Source organism: Danaus plexippus, chromosome 12 (assembly GCF_018135715.1).
Source record: "Danaus plexippus chromosome 12, MEX_DaPlex, whole genome shotgun sequence".
Lineage (NCBI taxonomy): Eukaryota > Metazoa > Arthropoda > Insecta > Lepidoptera > Nymphalidae > Danaus > Danaus plexippus.
Genome location: NC_083545.1, coordinates 1,783,174 through 1,808,528, shown reverse-complemented (window position 1 = coordinate 1,808,528; position 25,355 = coordinate 1,783,174). Strand labels below are relative to the sequence as shown.

Below are 25,355 nucleotides of genomic sequence, written 5' to 3'. Positions count from 1 at the left end.
TGGATTCTGTAAATCTAGTGTCCATAGTACAAACATGAGGAGTTATGTAAATACGGACAGTACAACTTACATTGTATAATCGATGTGATCGTATTATAATGAGCTCCCTGTTAATTTAAGGGTACGATGTGGAACACAAGCTACGTAAAAATATATAATACTTACTGGCGCCTCCATATAAAGAATCCACTGTAAGCACAAAACATGAAAACCATTAGTATCAAGGATTCATATCGGATAAACAATCACACGGTGCTAGAGCGGAACGGTTAGGAACGTGGAAATTGTAGGTCACATTCAGACAAAGGAATAGTGCATGAATAGAGAAATAATAATGCGAACTACGTCTAAAACCTACTTAAAACAAAGGTATGTGCAAAAGAAATTAACAATAACAAAGGACATCAAAACATAAAATCATCCAGAAGCAAAACTTACACGAAGCGGCGGCGATTTTCGTTTGGTCGCGTAATGCGTTCGCATGAAAAGACGATCAAAATAACCTTAGAAATGAATCAGCGTAAAACAAAACCGATTTATAGTAACGTAAGCAATAAAACAATTGTTTAGATGACTCTGTTCTAAGCGATAATAGAATTAAATGGAAACAAGCAAATGATGAATGTTATAATGAATTTATTTGTTCATTAATTCATTGATATTTAGATTAGATTTAATCGAAACAAAGAAGAAACAGTTTTCATTAAAAGATTTAAAGAAATATAAATTTTTGATTACTATTCTCATAGATACAAACAAGAGTAAGTTAAAAGATAAATGTGTAAAAATACATAACATTATGAATAGAAATTTAAGTAACTTGAACATTCGAGACTGAAAGAGGGTGCGATTAGTGTATAGTTGATGTTAAGAAGTTTTTAAAGAACATATAGCTTTCATTCTGTTAGGGAAACTGTTAACTACTAAAGTTGACAACTATTCTGGCGTACAAAATTAAAGAAAAATATTTTAACAAGTTTACCGATTCAAACGACTTTCATTCAAACAAGTAAGAATAACGAAAGAAATTGTATAAGTACATTTTTTAAACACGTCCTGTACTAGAACGTTAATTTTATAACATCTTTACACGCATAGAAAAATTAACGATTCATCAAGTCGAGCTATGTAGACTAATAAGTCATGATACAGATTAATTTTATCAAGTCGAGCTTTACAGAACAATCGGAGATGATAAAGATTTTTAAATAGTCAGTCTTTATAGACTAATAAGTAAAGATAAAGATAATTCTTATCAAGTCAAGCTCAAAACACCGTTAAGGAAAGATAAAGATTTTTAAACAGTTTTATAGACTTAAAGACCAATCAGTATTGATAAAGGAGATTTTTATCAAACCATAATTAGTGACGTTAATGATACAAATGATATATTAATGATAGGCCTACCTGTTTCCCCTGTCGTTATAACCGCCGGTGTGCTAGGAGGTCCACGTCCTATGTTATTAACTGCTATCACATACATTTCGTATTCAGTGTACGGCGATAGATTCGTCACAGCGTAGAACTGCGTCACAACACCTGATATCTCGCTGAATGCCTAGGACGAGATGATGAGATAGCATCACTTGAAACAGCACTTCCAATGACAACGAGTTGACTAATATAATGCTGTGATTGAAGTTAGAAATGTACGAGTACACTGAACAGTTTTAAGAACATGAATGGGCTATTAAATGGAAATATGTTACAATAATGAAACGAATTCATCTGCAGGTTGTTTTGTTATTATATGTCGTGTGCTGATACAAACCTGATTAGCGTATTTTGGTTTGTATTGTATGACGTAATACTGTGGCTCCTCGGGACCGGTGTAGGTCCACGCGAGTCTTACTGTGGTAGCAGTTATTTCGGATGCTCTCACATCAGCCGGAGGTCCCGGTAGTGCTATAATAAGAAATATTAATATTGACGTTTGTCGTAACTCTTGATTATCTTCGCAGAAATGGTTTATCTTAAGGCCAAGACTTAAACAACGTTTAAAATGGTACGCTACAATATTGTTGTGTAACGTAATTTTGATATAATCCGTAGAGTAATTCACTCTATAACTTCAATCTTCGATAGGTAACTTTGTTATATAGAATTTGTAATTACGCATAAAAGGATGGTATGTAATTGGTTGTATTTTGTTTTTAATTCTAACAAAGTTTGTAAATCATTAGGACACGACATAGGTCATTTCACCTTTAAGATCGTTATATTTTTTTAACTCTACGATAATATTAAATTATTTAAATGAAACTTAATATTTTTCGGATAAACTACTCGTGATTTATTTTTGTAAAAAAACTACATACTCCCGACGTTTCGGTTAAAAAAAAATCTTAGATCTCATTAATATTCAATTATCTTTGTGCTTGAAGAAACTTCTATTATTTTAAATTATCAAGTCTTATATAATACAGTGCTACTAGCTGTCAGAACTTCAGTAAATAACTCAAATAAAAATGAAATAACAATCAACCACATACCTTATGTTTATAATGAGATCTAAGATTTTCGCGAGTTTTATTCATTTAAACCTTATGGTTATGCCAAGTGTAACAAATGTCTGACATTCTTAATAGTACTTAATAATTAATAAACCTAAAAAAAAATATTTTTTTTTTATGGCATAATGAAACAAATAATTGATTTAAAATTTGATTTGGTACTGTAATATGGTCACGACAAATGCACAAGTTAATGTAACTGTTTGTTTATAAGGACGATTTTTGTTTATGGTCCTATAAATAAAAGTGGAACTAAAATCAATCAATCTTTTTTTTATCTTTTTTTATTTTTTTAAATCAATCTTTATTTTATTTATTTTTTTAAATAATAAGACGTTTAAGTAATTGATAACTTTACCTTCACCAAAAATTGTTATTGTGACGTGTGATATATTGAATAATGTGTATGTTTTTCTGTGATGTGTGCGAGTCAAAAACTTATCAAGGAAATCAGTTTTCATTTATAAAAGCCGTTACTCAGCTCGCTATAATTTCATTTCACATTGTGTCTCTTAAGCCCTAAGAAAGCCTCGGTTCATAATTCTTTCTAATGGAATAAAATATCTACTTAGGTTAGACGTCAGAAGCTCGCATTTAACTTACAAAATCACGTTTTACTCATGGAATTAGATAAATATAAAAGACCGTCTTGATTATAAGACCAGCTATTTCCTACATTTATACGTACGTTACTGTCTTTGTCCTCTGATATACTTGAATTGATCAAATAATGTTCTCGAACAGTATAAAACATGGTAGTGGAGTTTTAACTTAGTATTTAATCCTTAAATTTAGAAGGGCCGTGGTTTCTAGGAATTGGTTGGGGACAATAATTAATCAAGATGACATCCGTTTGTCTCTGGGGTTCCGTAGAAGTTTGGGTATTCAATTATGAATTATATCGAGTCATAATGGATGTTTGCGAATTGCAATTTATCAAATTGATTTCAACGAACCCACGCAGCAATTTAGGATCGATACGTATTTTATAAATTATAACAGGAATAAACCCGTACTCTTTCTTTAAATTCCATGTTTTTTTCAAACGCAATTTTAATCTGGTATGAATTGATGATTTAATAAAATATCTGATGTATCTTTTTTGCGGTTTCTGGATGATAAAACTACCCGGTACCCTCTTAGGGGTGTGCATATTTCTAAAAATGTTTAAGATTGCTTAACGAGGCTGGCTTTCGAAATTTAAATAATAAAATCAGAATCTATTTCCCGCGGTCGACTTAGATCTTTGTTCGTTACTCATTTACGTTAATTTACATTTTAATATTTGTAGAAGAAAAGATTTTTATTTTATTCGCAATAATTTGACTAATTTAAGCGAATGGAATCATCCTAAATCAAATCTCCGATAACAATAAATTTAATATTTCTGACGTTTATTAATAATAAAAACTTATTTAATTTATGTATCAAACATTGTATATACAATGATCTTATATAATAAATTATTAAATGGTTAAGTGGATATCAATAACGTATTAATAAGGTGGGAATTCTGAAATGTCAATATAATTCTGTAATATGAAATCATTATTAATGGGGATTTTATAATATAAAAAATACGTTATTCGTAGGATAATCGTGAGTGAGTTATGTATAGGAATTGTGACTTTAAACCTAATCGCAATCTTTTCATCTATTAATAGATTTTAAGCCATGTGACAAATTATATACTTTTTTTTTTCAATTACGTTTTTGTTCTTGCTTTTTAAAACACTTTCACGAACGTCCTTAATCTTGTTACATGTTACTAATGTTCCCATATAACAGATATTTATTGAAGAACGTGTTATGTTACAAGAGCTAAAAACAATATTTACAAACTACAAAATGAAATTTGTAAGCTTGTTCACGTGCGTTCAAATAAAAAGATATCCTACGGAGATTACTGGACTGTGGAAAAACATTTTTTTTTTTGATATCCAATGACACAGGATTTGAATGTCAAAGTGACATTATTTTCTCTGTGCACCACTAACAATGCTGTACAAATAAACGTCAGTCATTTTTATTTCATCCCGAAAAAACTATTTTAAAAACTGCCATAACAATGTGCTGCGGATAACCGTTTATACTTTTGAGTATTTTCTTCAGTCGCCTGATAATTGGTGGACACTTACATTGTACTTTCACTTCAGCCGTTGTTTCTATAACGCCCAAAACGCTGGCTGCCTCGCAGATGTAGTTCGCTGACTCCCTGATGTCCTCTAGCTGCAGCGTGTTCAGGCCCAATGGAGGATTATCTTCCGGTGTAAGCCATTTTGTCAAACCTATAATAAAATGCCGTCTCATTACAGGATTAGTTTATGAGAAAGGATCTGGAACGAAAAATCATTAAAATGTACAAACACGTTTTGCTCATTCTAGCAAGTATATAGAGAAACCTGATAAACAGTTTAGTAAGCATATCTTGTTTGTCATTTAATTATTACCTTTTCTCCACTTGACGGTTGGCATCGGTGATCCGAAGGCCACGCACTTGAGCGTGAGATTCCCTCCCAGCATCACCTCTGTCCTCGGGGGTGGCGGAATAGAGAACTGGGGCGCCACTCGACGAACTGAACAATCGAGTGTTTGATCCATCAAAAACGTCTCGCGCATTCATAACTCTAATGGTATTTGCATGGATTTTAGCATAATTTAAGAATACTTTTAGTTATGTATTTTTGTTACAATGTTAATACATGTTAAAATTCCTGTAGATATATTTTCGCTAGTATTCGTTTGGGAACAGTACGTGAATGGCGTAAACTCTATAAATCTAAGGACCCCCCACAAAATCTCATTTATATGTCGATGTTAAAGCTGTGACTACAAAGCCTCTAAAATGTATCAACGTTTTACAGTAAACAGTTACATTGTCTGTCTAAACACGTGTACAGTATTTTAACACCTGAATCTCCTGTGCAGGGTTGTAAATTTTGTTATTCTATAGACGTGTTCGGAATAATCGTGCAAACTTCTCTTTGTGTAAACTAGAAAAGTGTGAACACAACTTCATTTTTGAAGCGGTTGACCTCGCCCGTATAATAGTGTTCCATTTTTAACAAACTTCAAATGAAGCTGTTTCTTAATTGAGATGTTCTATTTTTAGTCATGTCGCATGTTTAATGATGGTCGCCAGTTAATGAAGCCTCCAATATTCTGCTGCATTAAATATGGTTATTATAAATATTCAATATCATTATAATTAAGCTTCAGGAAACTGTGCAAAAATGCGGACCTAATTACCATTTATTACTTCGTAACCGGTGCACATAGCCTACTTTGTACACGCCACAATAAGAAAAGATAAAGGTGGAAAAACATTTACTCGCCACCCATTATGTTAATTACAGTCAAGAGCCCTCATTGTGCTGGCGCGCAAACAATTTAAGCACCTAGCAAAATGGAAATAGAACTAAATTGGTTTGCAGATAAACAGGTTTCGTGAAAGCCTTAAAAATGTAGGTATTTTAGAGACCCCGTCCGTGAAACAAAATAACATGTTAGGTGTTCCTGTTGCGAAGATAATGGAAGTAAGTGAAAGATTTTATTGAGGTCATGGTCAATGGGCCGTATTTTATTTCTTCAGACATTACGTTATTCAAAATAAAACTGTATTTGTGAATAGCATCTAATATTTTTATTTTTTTGACTTAAATAAATTTGATATTCAAAATACGACAAACGCCGTATAAAATAATTAAACGGAGTTAATAGATTCATCATGAATAAATAATTATTAATTACATTGCATTATTGGTTTTATTATAAATAAACAAATAGTACATAATTAAATAGTGTCTGTTGATATTCTGGTACAATAACTTAATATGCGACTGTCAAATATTTATGAGAGTACTTACTACGAAAAATATAGGATTCAAACTAGATGGAAGCAAGGGAGCGCAGTGTTTTCATTTTATTAAAATTAGTTCTTTAATTCCATCAAAAATCGCTTCTATATTTACATCATCGTTTTGAGGAAAATTATTCTTTTGTAGGGACGTTCCTGGAGCGTGCTGCTACTTTGTTTTCGCTTTTAATTAAAACGAGTCCAGACGAGAAATGCTCTGAGGTGCCATTTTAAAGGCAGAATAATTAGAGCCGGTGCAATTGTTACGTTTTTAAACATCATAGGTACTATTTATATGACGACAAATCATAGGCTTTGTCACGTCGTAAATTTTATTGTTAGCGATAAAGTTATTTGGTCTTAAATATACTGGTGTACAGACATTGAGTATAAATTTCAAATAAACTATATTGATAGATTCTGTGAGAGTTTCCCTTACTGAAACTTTCAAATTTTCTAAGTGCTTTCATTCCTATCCTTGGTATTGGCAAACCTTTTAATGTATAATGAATGAGTCTAAATAAAAAACTTAAAAAACTGCAGAAGCTTTAAATGATTATAATAGCAAGGTTACAGACAACTTTACGTTTGGTACACAAACAATTTTAAATCGTATTCTTTCTTCGTATCATTTCTGGACAGAGATCTAGCTTTATTTAATAAAATATTCGAGAGATTCGCATATAATCACGACATACCGCCAATATTGATATCCGAGCCTCTGGAAAACCAATTCTTCATGAAAGATACAATTTCTAGGGTAGGTATAAATGTCGATGCTGAAACTAGAAATCCTTTGAACATTCTCTAGAAGCATACAGATATTGTTTAAACTGTGAAGTTTTGAAAACAGATTTGCGTGTTAGTATAACGAGAATTTTTGCTACCGGTTAAGACCGACACAAACCATATTTTAGTACAGTACAGTTTACATTGATTTTTTTTTCAAATATTTTTTTACTGTCATAACTTTTCTCAAAATTTCAAAAGCTGAATATAACTCCATAAATATGAAAGTAATAAATCGCCAGGCAATTCAACACCTAAAGCTCATTATAAACAGCGGAATCATTTACTCTGTAACATTGTTGTTAAACCTGAACCCTTTTTCTTTTGTTGCTCTGCTGAAAAAAAAAATTAATATATAACATTTTCACGGGGTTTATTTTTTTCCATCTTTATTATCATTTTCTTTCGTTTCATAAATCTGAATATATCCTTTTATATTCGCACGTGAAACGTATCTTATTCATGTTTAGTAACAATAAGGAGAAAGCTGTTCCCGTGCTTTAAATGTTAATATTTGAGCTGGCAGATACACGTGCAATGTTGTTAATAGTATCTATAAATATTTTAACATAAATTGAAAAAAACAAATACATATATTTTATAGATACGCCAATGTTATATTTCTTTTTTTGTGATACTGCTTAAAAATGTATAATATTTAATAATTTTGAAAATAAATTTAGCGCGTGTTAAAGTTATTGACATTGAAAATCTTTTCGTGTCTACGTTTATTGCAAATGTAAATACGAATTATATATTTAAAATAAAAAAAAAATAGCAATCACGTTTCGGTTCAATGGGGTGATTGATATAAAGAAGAATGATATATTAAATTCATAAACAGTTACGAATTACAAATATCAAATATGCATATAAAATTTTAGTAAACCAATTTTATTAATAGAATGAAATAATATAAAAATATGTACATCGTATACTTTACAGCCAGTACTGAAAATGTTATAAATTTATAAGGGCATTTGTTATTGTGGCGATTTAGCGAAGTTGCTCACGTCAAAGCCGGCTTAGAATCTGTGTATTCAGGCCGTAGTTGTCAAACTCGGTAACGTCAATAGCCATCAATAATAACACTGAGCAATGTTTTGGCAACAGACCAAACTGGCTTCCAAGACAAACGAACGTCCACTGTTTACCTCAGTCTTTCATTAGAGCTGGACTGATTCCTTTCAAACCATCATTCAATATAAGAGGATATGTTTTTAAGGCATCAGACGTTCTAAAAAACTGTTTGATATTTTTCTGAGAGTTGTAATGATAATTATGTGAACGAAACTAAAAATGGCATAGAAAGGTTTATCGTGGAATACATCAGACCATCAACCTCATAGTTACAAGACCAAAGCCATATTATCCTTATATTGAATTCCTTACAGTATTATTCTATTAAATTCAACGTAATTTGCTAGTACATTAAAGGCGCTTGTTTATTGCTTTATCAAAAACAAAATATTAAAAGCAACGTTTCTGTTATGTTTAATGTACGTCGATGATATGAAAGCGCATATTCAGTTACACAAACGACCGAACTTATCAGTTGATTTAATTAGGGGCCTGTTCAGTGAAACGCATACACCGTGTCACTCGTCAGCAGAACAATACCATTGGGGCATTGAACAATTTAGTTGAAATCCCGTCGTCCAGGTGTTAATGTTGCTTAAAAGCAAAACAATAAAAAGGTAAGGACAAAGACGAAGGACTTACAAAATACTGAGCGTGAAATCCTCTTACAGCAAATATTAAGCTTTCTTATGGGCTTTCAGAATTACCTGTTGACTAGCCGTTTTCTAATTTAAATATTATTTCTGTGAAATGGGGACTCGAAGGATGTTATTATTTCTTAAAAAGAGGACAGAACAATTCATTAAAATAAGCGCAATTATATATTGAACTTTTTTTTATTAAATGAAAAAAATTGTTATCTTACCCATTTTGAATAATATTAGTGGGATTGAAAGGCCCCACATTAAGACAATGTAGTTAACATTTGATTTTATTATCAAACTGTTTAATTACTTTCATTTGACAGTAACTATGGAACTGAAGCAATAAAACCGGTCACGCACCTTACTAGAGCGGAATCACGCGTGAGATTTACTTCATTTATAAAACAGATAAATAAATATTATGAAGTAGTGTCAGTATATTAAAAGTCAAAACATATAAACGAAGCCAGTCCACGTATCTGTCGTCCTCAATCACGACTATCTGAAGCGAGATAGTTAACGTAGGCGCTATCTCGTGCGAATATATTGCGAAATTCTCACCGCAGCCTACTTTCTGTCCGATAATAAAGCGCTGCAGCGAAATAACGACACCCATATGTAATTTTGAACAGGGCTGTTTCGCTAACACATGAGTGTTGTGGCCAACTGCGTGACCCTGTTACGGATTATGCAGCCTAAGGATTATATATTTTATACTATTATTTATACTATGGTGATAAATTATTTGTAATTATAGTTAATTCTATTACGTATAATTAGTGTCGGAATACAAATTGAGTAGTTTAAATTATAGCGAAACTATTATTATACGTTTGGAGATTATTAGATACAGTTACTAATTGAAGATTGTTATTGGTCAGACATGTTAATGTATAATAGAATGATTATCTCACCTTTAACGTACAAGGCGGTCGGTTTGGAGAACTCGGTTCCTATGGCGTTTTCGGCGACACATTCAAACTTGCCCTGATCCTCTTCCTCGCTCTTGACTATTTGTAGAGTACCTGAAGAATAACAAAACGTGTAGTAAAATAATGAGATCTAAAGAGATCTAAGACTTTCGCGAGTATTTATTCAAGTGTAGAAAAATATTCATACAATTCCGTACATTAATACAGACGAAATTTTAGTTTATTGTCACAAATATTTAAAGTTTTCAATTCTCTATAAAATATAATCATGGATTCGAATTTAAAATTGTCATTATTATCTAGTTGTTAAAAACTTGCGGCTCCGACGGATTCAATTAGTTGTTTTAAAAAGTGAAATAAATTTTCGCGGCTACACTTTAAAAAGTAAACTACATATGTTTTACCGATTCACTTTTAGTTTTTTATTATTCTACAATGTTACATGGACTTTCGATAACTTTCGAGTAACCGTGATTACGGACAAACGAAATGATAGTGTCGGCTTAAAGATAAGTATAACGAAATAAGCGAATAATTCGAAAAACAGTTAATTAATATTTTGTTTTCTTATTCTAAGAAATGTTTTGATAAGGAATGAATAATGATAGTGTTATAATTCGATTCTATGTGCTTTAAACATTGTTAATAAATTACTTCAGCATATCGATCACATTAAAAAAATTCAACGTAGCGATCAAGGAAAAACAACATCTATATCACCACCTTGCATGATCGTATTTGGCATATAAAATCTAAATAGTATTCGAGATGGTTCCTATTCGAATATAATTTTTGTAACATTTTTGCATAACAAATAATAATCACATTTCTGTTATAAAATCTACGATTTTATTCATATGGATATCAAATGTCGTGTAATTAATGAAACATTTTGTTATTCTCATAGTCTAGATCAATCCCATTAGTAATTTGTTTTAAAAATATTTGACTAAGAAAAATGCAGCAAAAAACCCTATTGGAGTTTAGTTTCTTCATTAGAAAAATAATAATTAAGTTTTGTATATTTGATACGTTATGATAATTTTTATGATCTCAAATTCATGCAAGTAATTTTGTTTACATAAAAAGAAAATAGGAAATTAAATTGCGAATTTGAAGCTGTAATGTGATATATTTTTATATTCTTAGTATTAAAGTCATCAATCATGTGGGCGATTTTAATAAATGTTTTTAAATTCAATAAAAATAATTACACTTAATTTCGAGCAAGAAATTGAAATGGTCAATATCAAATGCTAATATTATAAAGAATTTTCCACTGATATCATATTTCTATTTTTAAAGCTCATATAGACTACTGTGTTGGTTTGATTATTTTTATTTCATATTATAGGTAACCTTCGTATATTAAAACAGGCGACAGTACTGCGACATTTTGGCAACTCAGTAAATGTCCTGATATACTAACTTTCTTTAACAATTCCCAAAGCTAGGTCCCATTTAAATTGAATAAATGTTTGTAACACGTAAAGTGAAAATTCTATTTGGCATTCATCGAACAACCCTCCATCCAGTACAACTTGAGGACTGTCAAAGAGGAATCGAAACAATGTTACTACAAGAGAGTGGACAAAACAATACAATTCTTCAACGTAAAATCAATTTACAAAAGAACAATATAAAAATTATACGGCCACCATTATACTAGATGGCACTAGTAGTTCTTTACATCACGATATCAATTTGTCTTTTCGATAACGATATATATTAAGGCGTTCATGCCTCTGCGCATATCTTAGAAGAAATTTTATAAATTTTTTAGAGTCCAACACTTTATTATAGAAATTTTTTATCTAAAATATATAGAGAACTTTTTACAAGGAAAAATACATTTTATTTATTTATTATATTATAGATTATACACTAAAATACAACTATCTCTACATATCCTCAATTGACATTCATCTGTAAACAATTGTTACAACTTATACTTGTAAAAGGCATATTTGACCTTATTCTTAACTTTTAAAGTAACCTTTAAATTAAATTAGTGTTTGCAACACGTATAGCGAACATTCTGTTTAGTATTCGTTTATCGATGCTGAGTACGTGAGAGCAGAAGTTGAACAAGTCGTAAACAACCACGCGGGCACACATACATAAATATTTATAGGGAAAATTCTAATTATAAATAAAGTTTAGATTATAACAAATTATACTAGATAAAATAATCTACTATAATAAATTAATTATTTCGATTCCAACGGTAGGATAGATATGTAATTATATTTGATATTTAGTCACAATACACACAGTGACAACTTCACGCCTAAATGTTATATGTATATGTCGACCCTGGCAGAATATACTGTGCACGTCTTTGCACGGGTGAAGGCCATATTTTAAACAATATATATATCACTAATAGTAGTGTAAGGTTAATTTCGAACATATTAATAATATATTATATATAAAAAAACAGCTTCGTGCACTGCTATATAACTATAGTTTGGCTGTGTTAAATTCCAAGTTTATTCGTTCGAACAAATATTTTAAAAAGGGGATACCAATTTTTCCATCACATAGTATTGTGAAAATTTTGTGGAAATTTTCAAATAAAAATGGAACAGTGAATTGTGTCATTCAAAGTCACATTAAGGTCGGAACAGTGATCCAGTCAATAGAAGTCTACTTTGAGTGAAGGTAACGATGTGAACAGTCCCTGGTTCATATACATTATATATCATGTCTTGATAATAATGTCACATTATGGGTATCCCGTTATGGGTCTGTACATTAATTTGTGCTTCATGATGGTAGTTAATATTAAGGAATATATTGAATTGACAGGATTATAATAATTTGGTATTAACTCACTCATTATATCTCACATGATATTTGTATGACAAAGACAATTTAAAACTATATTTGATTCACCGGCGAGGAAAATAATTGTAACCTAATGATAAATATTTTAACAAATACATTTTAAAAGAAACAACTTATATATTTGTATGTTATATTTAATTACGATATAGGAACTCGTTTTTGAAAGTATTTTAGAAGTTGAAGAGTAAAGCTTTGTTTGTTTTCTAAAGTCAAAATCATTTCATTTTTCCAGTAATGTAAAGAAAAAAAGAATTTAGATACATATATGTGAAAAAAAAAGTACTATTGCTATATGGAAATGATATAAAAAGTTCTCTCGTTCAGGGGCATTCAGACACCAATATTTGTGTGGGAAGAATACATCATAGAAAAGTACAGAAAACCAGAGACGAGAAGATTATTTTCAACATTCATATAAGTTAGTTAATGATCACAATAAATTCTCGTACATAGTTTATCTTGACGGATGACGTTCCGACGTAAGGGATTCATAAATCAACACACACAACAATCAGTCACATTGTTCATTACAAGTTAGTTGGTCATAAGTGTCCTTCGTTGGATCATTGTAACCACTTAATCAACTGACTTGGCGTAAACTAAACCTTACCTCCCTAACCGACCTAAGAGCTAGATTAAACGCGGAGCTGTGATAAAGCATCTTTAACCACACAAATCTGACCCCCAAGACGTACTCAGCTGGGTATTATAGCGACTGGCAGTGTTTACATTGCGGATCAAGACTAACTGGTTGTGTATAATACCGCTACGAGCCGGCCATTCCGTTGGACGTTTATGAATAGCGCTTATTTTTCTTTTAATTACGCCGCCACCGCTGTCTGTGGAAGCATTCCGTTGACACGGCCTCGGCATAAAACACTTTGATGATGATATATTCACTAATACAGAACGTACACATTAATTAATTTAACACGTACGGGAACCAAAACAAAGAGAACATCGCAAATTGACCATGGTCACACTAAAGCTTACGAAAATATTTTATACGAAAACACTAACATGTACCGTGTTTTAATTAAACTTCAACATTTTGACCATAAAAAAGGATACATATCTTAGTTTCCTGTTTTAAATAGGAGAAATATAACTATTATAAGAGTTGAAAATATTATTCTTATACCAAATTACCTTTTAATAACAACGAAACAGGGATTCTTTAGAGTAAATAAATTGTATAGGTTGGAATGTCAGAACACTTCATAATATTAATCAGTCATAGCAGTCAACAATATGTGGTATATAAGTGTGTAGGACAAACAGAGAACATACTGTATATATATATGGTATGCTATGATGTAGACAACTTAATTAAATAGCATACAACATTGCAAATATATGGCTAACGTTTTGTATTGCGTTCGAGTTGTGTACACTTATGCTCTATACATAATTATGTTGTCCCACATAAACTAACGTATGGTAAAATACAGCTATATGTTTTGTGAGTCATTTAATATTGATATTACAATGTACTGAGATGAATGTTACAATGGCCAGCACATGGCCGTTACTAAATTCTTATGATACTTTGGAAGGAATAAAATGAAAAAACAAATAAATATGTCTATGATAATTTTGAATATGTTACAGTGTATAAAAATGTTGAGTCTATTGCGTTAGACGCCATCCCAGTTGAAGATTTACTTTTACATATATATTGTGTATATGACTCACGTTTGTTTAGTTTTTATTGTGTTCATGACCATGAATAAAATCACGACTTTTCAGTCATGTACCTATAAACGTGTCAAAGGAACCGATGTTGTGAGAATATTGAAGCCCATAGATACGTTCAAACAAAGAGGAACTGCCAATATAAACAAATGGGGATCCGAATGACTTGCTGCCCTCATCAACATCTACGTCAATATATAATTCTGATTTTTTTGGAAATATTCTTACACTAAATTTAGATAAATAGCATTTTTCTTACGTTCATCGTTTCCACGATATTGCTTCACTTGTCATGGATGAATATTTAAACAGCAGGTACTATTTCATCCCAACTTAATATAGAATATGTGTTGTAAAAATATGCGAGTCGTCCGTACGCGCAAGATTTATAACTATCAATTCAGAAATTCAGAAGGGATGATAAATTGAAAAGTAATTTGAAAATTATATACATTGCATTAATATGACAAAGGATAGTTAAAGTTACCTTCGCTAACGGTGTTACGAAGCTTGTAGACGATAATTTCATTCCTTTACTATCTGTTAATATTTTTGAATAAAAAAGGAATAAAAAAATTTTTTTTTCCTTTTTCAAATAAAAAACAAACACTCTCAAAATTAAAATCAAAGTACACTGCAAACAGAAAGACCTTAGGAAATTCGCTACAACCGCAGCGACGTTAAATAATTCGAAGAGGCCAACAGGAACGTTTGTGAAATTGACAAATTGCGAAACAGTGGAAGCTATTTTAGCATTAACGATAAATAAAATACAGGCTATAACGGCACGCTTTTATTTTAGTTTTCTACATCCGGCGTCTTAGTGTAATCCCCGGGTCCCTACACGTAGACGTCACTCTTTTATTTGATTACCAAGAAAGCCTCAGGGCCTTGCGATTTCGTCCCTGACATGTTTGCGATTATGGTGCTCATTTTTTCCGCAGGAAACTGTCATCTGTCTTTGCCAAGGATCTTAGGTCGGCTGAATGTCTGAACATAGGCTAGGATAGCCTTATCTGTGAGCTGTGATTTTACTTTTTCAGAGTTATTTTATTTTACTGATGTACGGAACTTTTAATTCGGAACGAAGTTCTGGTGATAAAAATATTATTTCCATCATTACAATTTCTAGAAAAACTATTATCTTTTTATCATGACGTCATTAAACAATAGGAACTTTATATGAACAAAATTAAAGAGAGACGTATAAAAAGCTTGTGGAAGCGACACAGGGCGTGGCTGGTTCTGAACATACGACCTCAATCAAGACGAAGTCCGCCCAGCAGTGTTATTGTTGCTGGAATTAAGACCCGCTTTTTGTTAGAACAACCGACGACCATACCGTCTCATTGAGACTCGGGACGGGCATTTGTATGCAAATGAATCGTAATCTCGCCCCGTAGGCCGCAATCACGTCTATATCTACCTAGACGGAAGGATTCGACAAGATTTGATAAAGCTCAAAAATATACTACCAATTCCTACCAAGCATAACAAGATATATCACAGAACAAAATCCTATTAAAAATTATAGTCGTAAGAAATTAAATACCACATCCAAACATTAGTCATCCGTGTCGTATCTGGGCGAGTTAAGTATTTAATATAGCGGCCATCGTAAACCCTATCTTTGTTGCGTATAATTTATAAGCTTAATAAGAGACGGTCAAATAACAATTCTCTATAAAAGTCATACCTTAGTTGGGATTAATTCGGGTCGTTACGTTAATAATTTAATGGACCAAAACAAAGAAAGCTGTTAGATCCCTCCATTCATCATGATATAATATAATCGTATTTGGTACATTTTAATATTTATCGCCATATGATACCATAAAGATACATCTGTAATTCTATTTAGCGAGATGTTATTCATTAATATATAAGTATAATAAATTATTATAGTAGGAGAGGGGCTCAATGGATACGAAACGCGACCGAACCATCAATCCTTGTAATTCGACAATCCAAAGTTTTACATTTATAATTTACTTTATCATTGGCACAAATTCGTCTCTTCGGATGATCCGAGACGACAACAGACGTTCAGTTCAAAATGCTCACGATCCCCTCCATTTAATACAAGTCATTAATATACCTTATAAAATATTGGACCGCGAAATAATCCTCTCGAATAAATTAAAATAATGAGATTAAAGCTCAAGGAAGTCTTGTTCTAACTGAATTTAAATTAGTTCTACCTCTTCCAGGGTGCATAATAATATTAAAATTAAATTTATTAACGTTCATAATACGCTCGGATGAATTTTTGGCTTTCGCGTGAAGTTACTTAAGTAAATTGATGGTTAGGTTTTGCATTCTAAAAATATATAAAAGCATTGAGCACGGGAGGAGCCAGCTCTCGTACCATATAGTAGTAAATTTATTAAGATACAAACGATAACTGACTGGCAATATAAAGCATAAGATTCAATTTAATTCATATAGTATTTAAAGTTTGTAAGAAAATATCATTTAGAGATAGTTTTTTTAAAATTATCAGTTTTCAAACAATTGAAAACGCTATGAAACTATAGTTAGCCATCGAAAACACATCTAACAAAAGAAATTATCGAAAAAAAAAGTTTTATATAATTTAATAACAATAATAAATTAACCATAATAATTTTCACTCCGACCAAAAGCTAATTAATTAAAGGCGTTCATCAAAGACGGTAAAAAAATCAAATTTCATAAGGAAAATTTTTGTGACGTTTACTTCATGTAACCAGGGTGTAAGGTGTCATAATTAATTTTATTGTTGCTATGATCACTTTTGTTTTTAATTAAAACATTTTTCTTTTGTTTTTTATTATAATTAAAATTGCTAAACTGTAACATTGACATTCTTTAGGCTGTGGTGGAAAAAATAAAGTGCTCCTCAAATATCTATGCCGTTCAGAGAAGAATTAAAACTAGTAGTTAGCTTTTTAATAAGTTGAAAGGGGTGAACTTACCATGCATTTTATCATTTAAGAGCGCGTATCTGGGGTTGGAGGCTACATCTAGGGGGAGAGAGTTCCATAGCCATCTCACTCGCGGTGAGGGGCTGCCGTTAGCCTGACACGGCAAGGTAGCCGTGTGACCGACTTCTACCACCATGGTGGTAGGGGGTGGCGTGATGCTAGGAAACCCTGGTGGAACCTTGTCAGCTGGAACAAAAAAAAATCATTGTTTAATCACGATGATCACATACAACCACGCGATATGAAATATTAAAATGCGATGTAAATAAAAATACAGATGATATTTAAAATTATTCCAATCAACGAAACATAACAAGGGAACGGGAACAGATTCAGTCTTGCCGAGTTTGAAAATCGTCCGGAAATATCTTGCGAAATCTTAAAACGCCAGTAAAATGTGAGATAGTGAAATGTTAATTCCCAGAATGAAATTTCATGCTCGAGTCCCGACCGAACTTAACGAAATTTGATTAAGTAACAAAACTGACGTTATTCCTTGTTGCGAGTAAGTATTGTGCGGGGGATTGTGAATATAGAATGATGTTTATAAAACATGAAATGGCTGTTACCTTAAAACTTTAATCAATTTACGTAAACTTTGATAAAATGAAAAAATATGTAGTTATTTTTATATAAATATAATGATAAAAAATTGTATGGCTTAAGTGGCAGAACGTGTAACTTCGTGCCACAGAATAAATAAAAAAAAAGTATGTGCAATCAAAACACAATAAAGCTAATAATAATAAACGGCAAGGTTACCACGCAGTACATTTTTTATTATATTAATAAAATTAATTATAATTGCTTATAACAATACATCTTCGGGTTTTGTTAACAAACAGTGAAATTTGATCTCTCATTATTATAACTCCAATCATAAAAGCATGATAGCTAATCGACTTAAACATACAAGAATATTTAACATAAATAATAACAGACCTCAATTTATTACAATGTGGTCTATATTCCAACGTTGTAAGCATTTTAATTGGGTAATAACACATGTAGGTTTCATTGTAGACTATTGTTGGGCTCAATGGCTATCGTAAACATAAGCACGAGTGCAGACTGTACCAATTAAATTTAGATATTATGAATGAGCTTCTTCATACATAATACATTTTTGCATCGGTTTTACAAAATATGCAAGAAAAGCAACTTGAATTACTGCATCCATAGTTATAAGATTAAAAAGTGTTATAACCATGTATACATGTAGAGACTCATAAGACAGAAATTATAATACGAGTTATATGATTAATATCTTTAAATATAATAAATTATTGCAATATGTCTATGCCTTACGGTTTGTTCGTGGGACGTGCTAATTTGGACGTACTAGTGGCTTGTAGTGTTATTAGCATGAAACAAGATTAACCTCCCAAGTTGTATCGGATGTCAGTGACACGAGTGTCCTGTTATATTCAAACATATATTTTTCTCCCAAACTATATTTGTCACGTAATCAAAGCGTCAAGCATGTATTATACATGGGGATATTTATTTCTGTTTTTGTCTGTTTAATAGGACTTTTTTGGTCAGTGACATATATTTTTTAATGATCAGAACAAAACATGATACATCAAAGTTGATAAATATTATTTATTTTAATATAAAGCTCAAGGTAATATTAAAATAAGTAATTTTGTATGCATTTCTATCTAAAAATCTGTACGTAAAATGTTCACTACACATCACATCCCGCGTCTTTATTATTAGATAAGCTGATTAAAAATATTGTGTTATATTTAATGAAAACATATTTTTTCAATATATTTTGCTACAATGAAGCAAAAAAATTCACTGCAACAATTTATATGTCCAAATATTTTTTCAGAGGATAAATAATTAGAGCGTTGAAAATTAATAAATTAGTTTTTCAATATAATATAAAACAATAACAACGAAAATTGCATCGCCTGTTATAGATCTAAAAGCCTTTTACTTCATTTATAAAAATATATAATATTTAAATTCTTTTATAATAATTTATTAAAAAATATGACGTCATCCCTGTCACGTCAAGTCACCGCGTCTGTTGATAACAAACTTTTATGATGATAATTAAATATATTATTTTGGCTACGGTTTACTTTATTTTTTTTAATAAATTTATAAAAAGAATTCAATGGAGAGCTTTAATAGAATAAATATTTATAATCAGAAGTATAAAAGAAAGATATTAAAACTACACCCACAATTATTGTGTGTAATGTTAGAGACACCAATGATTCTTGACGTCTGATATGAAGTATTTTCTGGGAGCTTCTTGAAAAACTAAACACAAGAGAATCCTTTCCTCATATAAGTTAAAATACACTGCTTTACTCGCAATATCAATTACTGAAGGATAATTGGATACTTTCTCCTCTTGATTTCAGAGTGCTTTAACAAGATTACGAGCTTTTTATAGTGTACTATCTTATCAAGCTCTAAAAGAATTTCGAGATCCAGAGGAAATTCAACGAAAATGATGATGGAATCCCTTATATTTCTAATTCGGTTCCTTCATTTTTAAATCTAAGCATATCTTCCTTAACTATTTTGGAATGGCAAGTGTCCCATGAAGTAAACCATATTTCGTACAAGACGAACACGTCGCCGGAACCGTCCGTCTCAATGCGACCATACATTAATTTATATGGGCAGTTAATATAATGACTGCTTCAATAAATTACAATTTGCGGTGAGTCTGGGTGCAGGCTGCGTAATTAATATCAAGTTGATGTAAAATTTATCACCATCACATCACACTTTATGATAATAAACCTTATTACCTAATAATAAAGCTGATATTTTATTTTACTCTAATATATGAAATCTATTTATCGTCAGAATAATTTTGAACCCCATTAGCACAGGCTTAAAGTACATATTGAATGCGTTCCTTCCCTAGAGCTTTTTAAATGTTGGAACTGGGACTAGTGAATTTTATCGCGATAGCTGTAAGCCTTCATATAATTTTTGTTTGTATTTTATATTTCAGAAATATTAAAATGTTGTTATTGATTTCTAATTTAGACCCGTGTTTGGGAAACTTAACGATTCTGTTATCCCAAAACTTTTCATACGGTTAGCCATTTGTTTTGTGTTGAGGTTATATTAAGTTACGAAGATTTCTCTGTTATATTACTGTTGGGTACCATTAATATTTATTATAATTTGACATACTGATAGAATTTTATTAAGTAGATTTTTCTTTTGTAAATTCGCTGTGAGTTAAACTTGTTGTTTACGTAAGAATAATACTGTATTTCCATTAGAAAGCAAATAGAAGGGCCGAAACGTTGAATAGGGTTGGAGGTACCTACGCAGTTTACTGAATAAGACGTCTTAACAATACGATCCTGGCGTTATCTTAACGACGGATACTTACATAATGTTGTTATCAATGAACAATTTACATAGCAAACTAACTGACGATAAGCTTTCTAGTCTAGTCTTGACCGCCTGTAAAAACGGAGTGTCATAATTAATTCGGTCAATGCGTATGTTTTATAGTATATTTTCACATCATAAAATATTAAACCATGCAACTCTCACGTTTTATGTTTACCAGAATACATGAAAGATTCATTTTATTCATGAATATATCAAAAGTTTTAAAAATTTAAGCAAAATAAAACACGATATGTTTTTTTTCATGTCGTTGATTATTTTGTTGTTAAAGATAAAATAAATTTACCTGCCATGTGAATACTAGATTTATATTGAAGTGTCCTTTTAAAGGACATATTGGTTGTCATTTATTTAGTGGGTCAAAAAAATTTCGGTACTAGAAGACGATATCCATTGTTATAACAAAATTATACTATTTAAGTATCAATTAGTTCAAAGGATAATATATTTTAAATACGTATATGTTAAGTGGGGTAAATAAAATGGTACGATATTTATCAGCCTAATAAATAAAGGTTAGGAATAAATTAAAGTATTAACGAAACAAGTTCCATACGATAATCAGTTATTTGTTGAGACGTAATACTGAATTAATAAAATGTATGTTGTAGTTTTTTGGTACATTATAATCATATTTTTTTTAACACTTTTCGTGTTAATTTTTTTTTGTAAATGATGTAACAAGAAATACACAAAAAGTGACATAAACCGGAAAAAATAAATAATAATGACAAAACTGATAATAGTTTGTTATATTTTTGTAAAGTCAAAGCGTGTTTTTTTGTATCCATCCGATGTGAGTGATGTCTTTGACTCTGTACTCAGGAACGTTCGAATCCATTGAAGAAAAAGGAACCCAATTTAATATCGTTACATACGTAGCGTGGGTTTGTTGTAATATACATTGAGGCAGAAAAGGGAAACGGCCATTTGATATTTCTTTCCAAATGATAGATAAAATGTCAAGGTCGCAGTCAGCGAACCGTGTAACGAGCTACAAAATACAAAGTTACTCTTTAACATTTAATATTTTCATCTCGTCCCATGTCACTCATACAGTTGTGTGTTCCAGCGCTTTTAAGATTATTTTTCGATTGGACAATTTTGCTTCTACTTACCATAAATCGCTTGCAGTTTTCGATGAGATATTTATTACGAAAATATGTTATTTCATAACATTTTGGAGTGATTAAAGATAAGATAGCGAGCTTATGTATTACTAGACTCCCAGGAACACTTCAAAAATAATTCTTGTCAATTCCCTTTCTTACACAGGAACTGCTCAGCTTAAATAATTTTCGACTTTATTTTTCCAATAAGCCTGGTCACTATTAACATAAAATGAACATTTGGTATAAGCCATGTTTTTAGGGAAAATATTAAAAAGAATGGGACGCAAAGTGTTTCATTTTAATATATCAAAACAAGCTTGAATGATCTTCATCAGAGCTTATAGCTTGATTATTATTAGGAGTAAAACTTTTATAGCATTAAGGATGACAATTTAAAATTTAAATAGATAGCATACATAGTTTATATTGAACTGTAATAAAATAAAATCTCTGTAAGGACGTAACTTAGTAAAATAATTTATATTAAGGATAGAATGAAAATTATTCTAAATCTAAAAAGAAGCAACAATCGAGCTTCGTAGAATTTATAAATTAATAGGATTTTTTTTTTTGTTATTTCAAAACTTTTAGAAAGGTTCTTTATGTTAGAAAAGTTAAAACGTATCTAGTTCAGACTAAATAGAAAAAAAAAATAAGTATCGAAACGGGAGTGATTTGTACAAAAAATAATAATACTACATCTATTGTTTTAATATATTTTCCTTAAATTTATATTTTACGCAAATAAACGTATATATTCATATATTAGTGTAATAAAATATGTCATATCTAAGCTGGAACACTTCGAGACAGCATTGTTTCGTTATACTGCAATTTATCAGAGAATTTAGCTCGAAATATGATTTGTAGGTAAATGGGATATAATGAGATAAGCTCAGTGTAATAATATCTAAAGAAGATTCTAAAAGGTGTTTTTGCTCTAAAGTATAGAGTTAAAACATATTTTGAAGTAAATGTACACACAATAATTTAAATCTTTATATACATATGTGCATATAAAGTTACGACGAACAAATTAATACAGAGAACATAGTTCGTAATCTTTATCTGTATAATAAATTTCAATAAGGGTGGTATGTGAAATTATCATGACCTTTGATTTACATCTAAATTAAAGGTTTTCTACGTATGATAAATCAAAAGATTCTCCATTCTTTTCTTGAAGTCTCGATTTTATACTATGTAAGTTAGTGAGCAGTTTTGGTCATATGAAGCTGCTCGGCATAATAATCCAAGTAATTATTTCGTTTTTTTTTTAAATCAGTATTCAACAATCATGTCCTTCGACGTACTTTGGATGTATGCATGTATTTAGAAATTTTAAAAATTTATAAAATTATTATTAAAGTGTTTCTCTAGCTATACACAGAGAAAAAATTGTGCTAAAACTATTTTAAACTTCAAAATATAGAAACAAAATTTAAAGTGGACTCTTATTTGAGACGATAATGTTGTAATAACTTAGCCTGCAATATGAATAACTTAAAAAGTTAGACATTATTTATTAAACGAATAGAAAGAGACAGGAAAAAGAAAAGCCAAATATATGGTTCTTTCGGATTTACCATACCAGTTATGTCGCGTATACGGCGTAGACTTTTAAGATACAAGTTCTATACTAGATTTGAAGTTAAAAATGTTACGTAATCCAAATTTTTCGTTATACATAAAAAGTATATAGGGAAAGTAAACTTTCCGTAGGCACAGTTTGTGGAAACATGATATTAAATTTTAATATCTTACTTGGATAGTATTTTTTCTTAAGAGAAACCCCAAAACGTCTTTAAGACAAAATTAATTTTCATTAAAGAAACCGACGCACTTTTGATGGAGAGGCCCTTGAGGAAAGCTCTTTATTGTTTTATCTACTTAATGACATGAAATATGAATTCTTATAATAAAAAAATACACTATAGATGTATAAAGTAAGATCAAATTTACGTGATGTCATATATATTAAAACGCCGGTTCATTGCTTTTAGTTATCTTTTTTGTAGAAACACAAGCCTAACGGGAACTTTAATGTGATTTAGTATGAATTCCATTGTCGAATATTGAATCTCGGCCATGAGAGTTATAGCTAGACAAGGGTAGGGTGGAATAAATTTAAGATGGTTTTAATAAGGTAGTCCCTCTAGATCTATCAGAATAACTTATAATCAATTTGTTTCAAAACGTACAAGTGGCCAGGATTATTATTGTAAGTATGTATAAACATAATTGTAAAACTAGGATAGAATTGTTATTTTCGTTAAGTTTAAATTATTTCGTAGTCATTTTTATTAAGGCATCGTGTATTCGTGACTAATCCCAGTGAAATATTATCATAAGACATCTACAAGTAATAAAAAACTGAAATTAATTAAGCGTTCTAATCGAAAATCTGTGTCGTTTTATAAATTACACGTAATTGTGATATTGAAATATTGCTTTTCCTTTAAATATTTTTTTTCTTTTCAAATATTCAGGTTTTGAAGTTATTGTTGTAAAAATAATTGGAGGCTGTGTTAAATAATTTCAATTCTTGTTATAAGATTTTTTCATATATTTTTTATAAAATACATGATTTTGTTGCTCTCATGTGGTTATATCCTCATTATTATATTGTCGAAATTGAATTATCATTGATGTAAATAAAAAAAGAATTTTTTGTCGTTTAGAAGATTTTCATCATTTACAAAAACATAAATAGTTACAACTACATTTCCTAAATATTACAACGGTGACACCATTCAATGTACAATACAAATAAGTCTTCTAAGTATATAAATTTTAAGTAATCTGTAAAACCTACGGAACCGTTGAGCTTATCTACGCAATATGATAACGTTATCAGTATACTTTAACAAGATGCTGATAGCATGAATTGTAAGCGTCGACTCCAGAAGGTACCGAGCACGGCTTTATCACAAAACACAATCTAGTTAGGCTCATGAAATTATATAAATAATCGTAAATAGTCGAAAAACTCTTTTGAAACGACGTAACAAAAGATATTCTAAATATGAGGGAAATGAGAATGTTTAAACGAAGTACGTGAACGAGAAAATTCTGATAAAATAAGTAATTTCAACAGCACTTACAACAGTAATTAAATGTTAGGAAGGAAGGGGAACAAAGAGCTGAAATACTAAGAAAGCTGCAAGCTTCAGATAGTGGTGAGAAAAAAAGGAAATGGCGGACGTCTTTGCGGCGCACAAAAGAACGTTTTAGGTTTAAATTTAAAATTCGTACAAGATTTTCTATTATTCATAAAGATTAATAATACGCATGGCATGGCTGAGCAACTGTAGTGTACTGTTACTGCAAAACTATTGCAAATTACGTAACATAACTATAAATGAACACGTCCTTAACTATAAAAGTCTAAAATATCTATAATTTTACCCTTTTCAATACAAACAATGCGAGCCTAAGTGGTGAAAATTACTTTGAAAATTTAATTAAAAAGCAAAGCATTCCCCTATACGGAGTATTTGATGGCGAGTAATCAAA

At 30.7% G+C, this 25,355-nt stretch overlaps 1 protein-coding gene across 4 annotated transcripts in view; it reads right to left on the bottom strand.

Annotated features, from left to right (window-relative positions):
- Positions 1-25,355, bottom strand: part of LOC116772247 (tyrosine-protein phosphatase Lar) — a 210,186-nt gene that overhangs the window by 17,784 nt on the left and 167,047 nt on the right. For 2 of the 4 annotated variants that reach the window (XM_061522132.1, XM_061522134.1), the window contains exons 6-12: positions 17,317-17,511; positions 9,797-9,907; positions 4,964-5,089; positions 4,652-4,801; positions 1,772-1,905; positions 1,408-1,558; positions 166-189 (exon numbers count right to left, since the gene is read on the bottom strand). In XM_061522132.1, the coding sequence (XP_061378116.1) occupies positions 166-189; positions 1,408-1,558; positions 1,772-1,905; positions 4,652-4,801; positions 4,964-5,089; positions 9,797-9,907; positions 17,317-17,511 (891 nt within the window). The remainder of the gene's footprint in view (positions 1-165; positions 190-1,407; positions 1,559-1,771; positions 1,906-4,651; positions 4,802-4,963; positions 5,090-9,796; positions 9,908-17,316; positions 17,512-25,355) is intronic. The other 2 variants (XM_061522133.1, XM_061522135.1) reach the window with 1 other exon arrangement.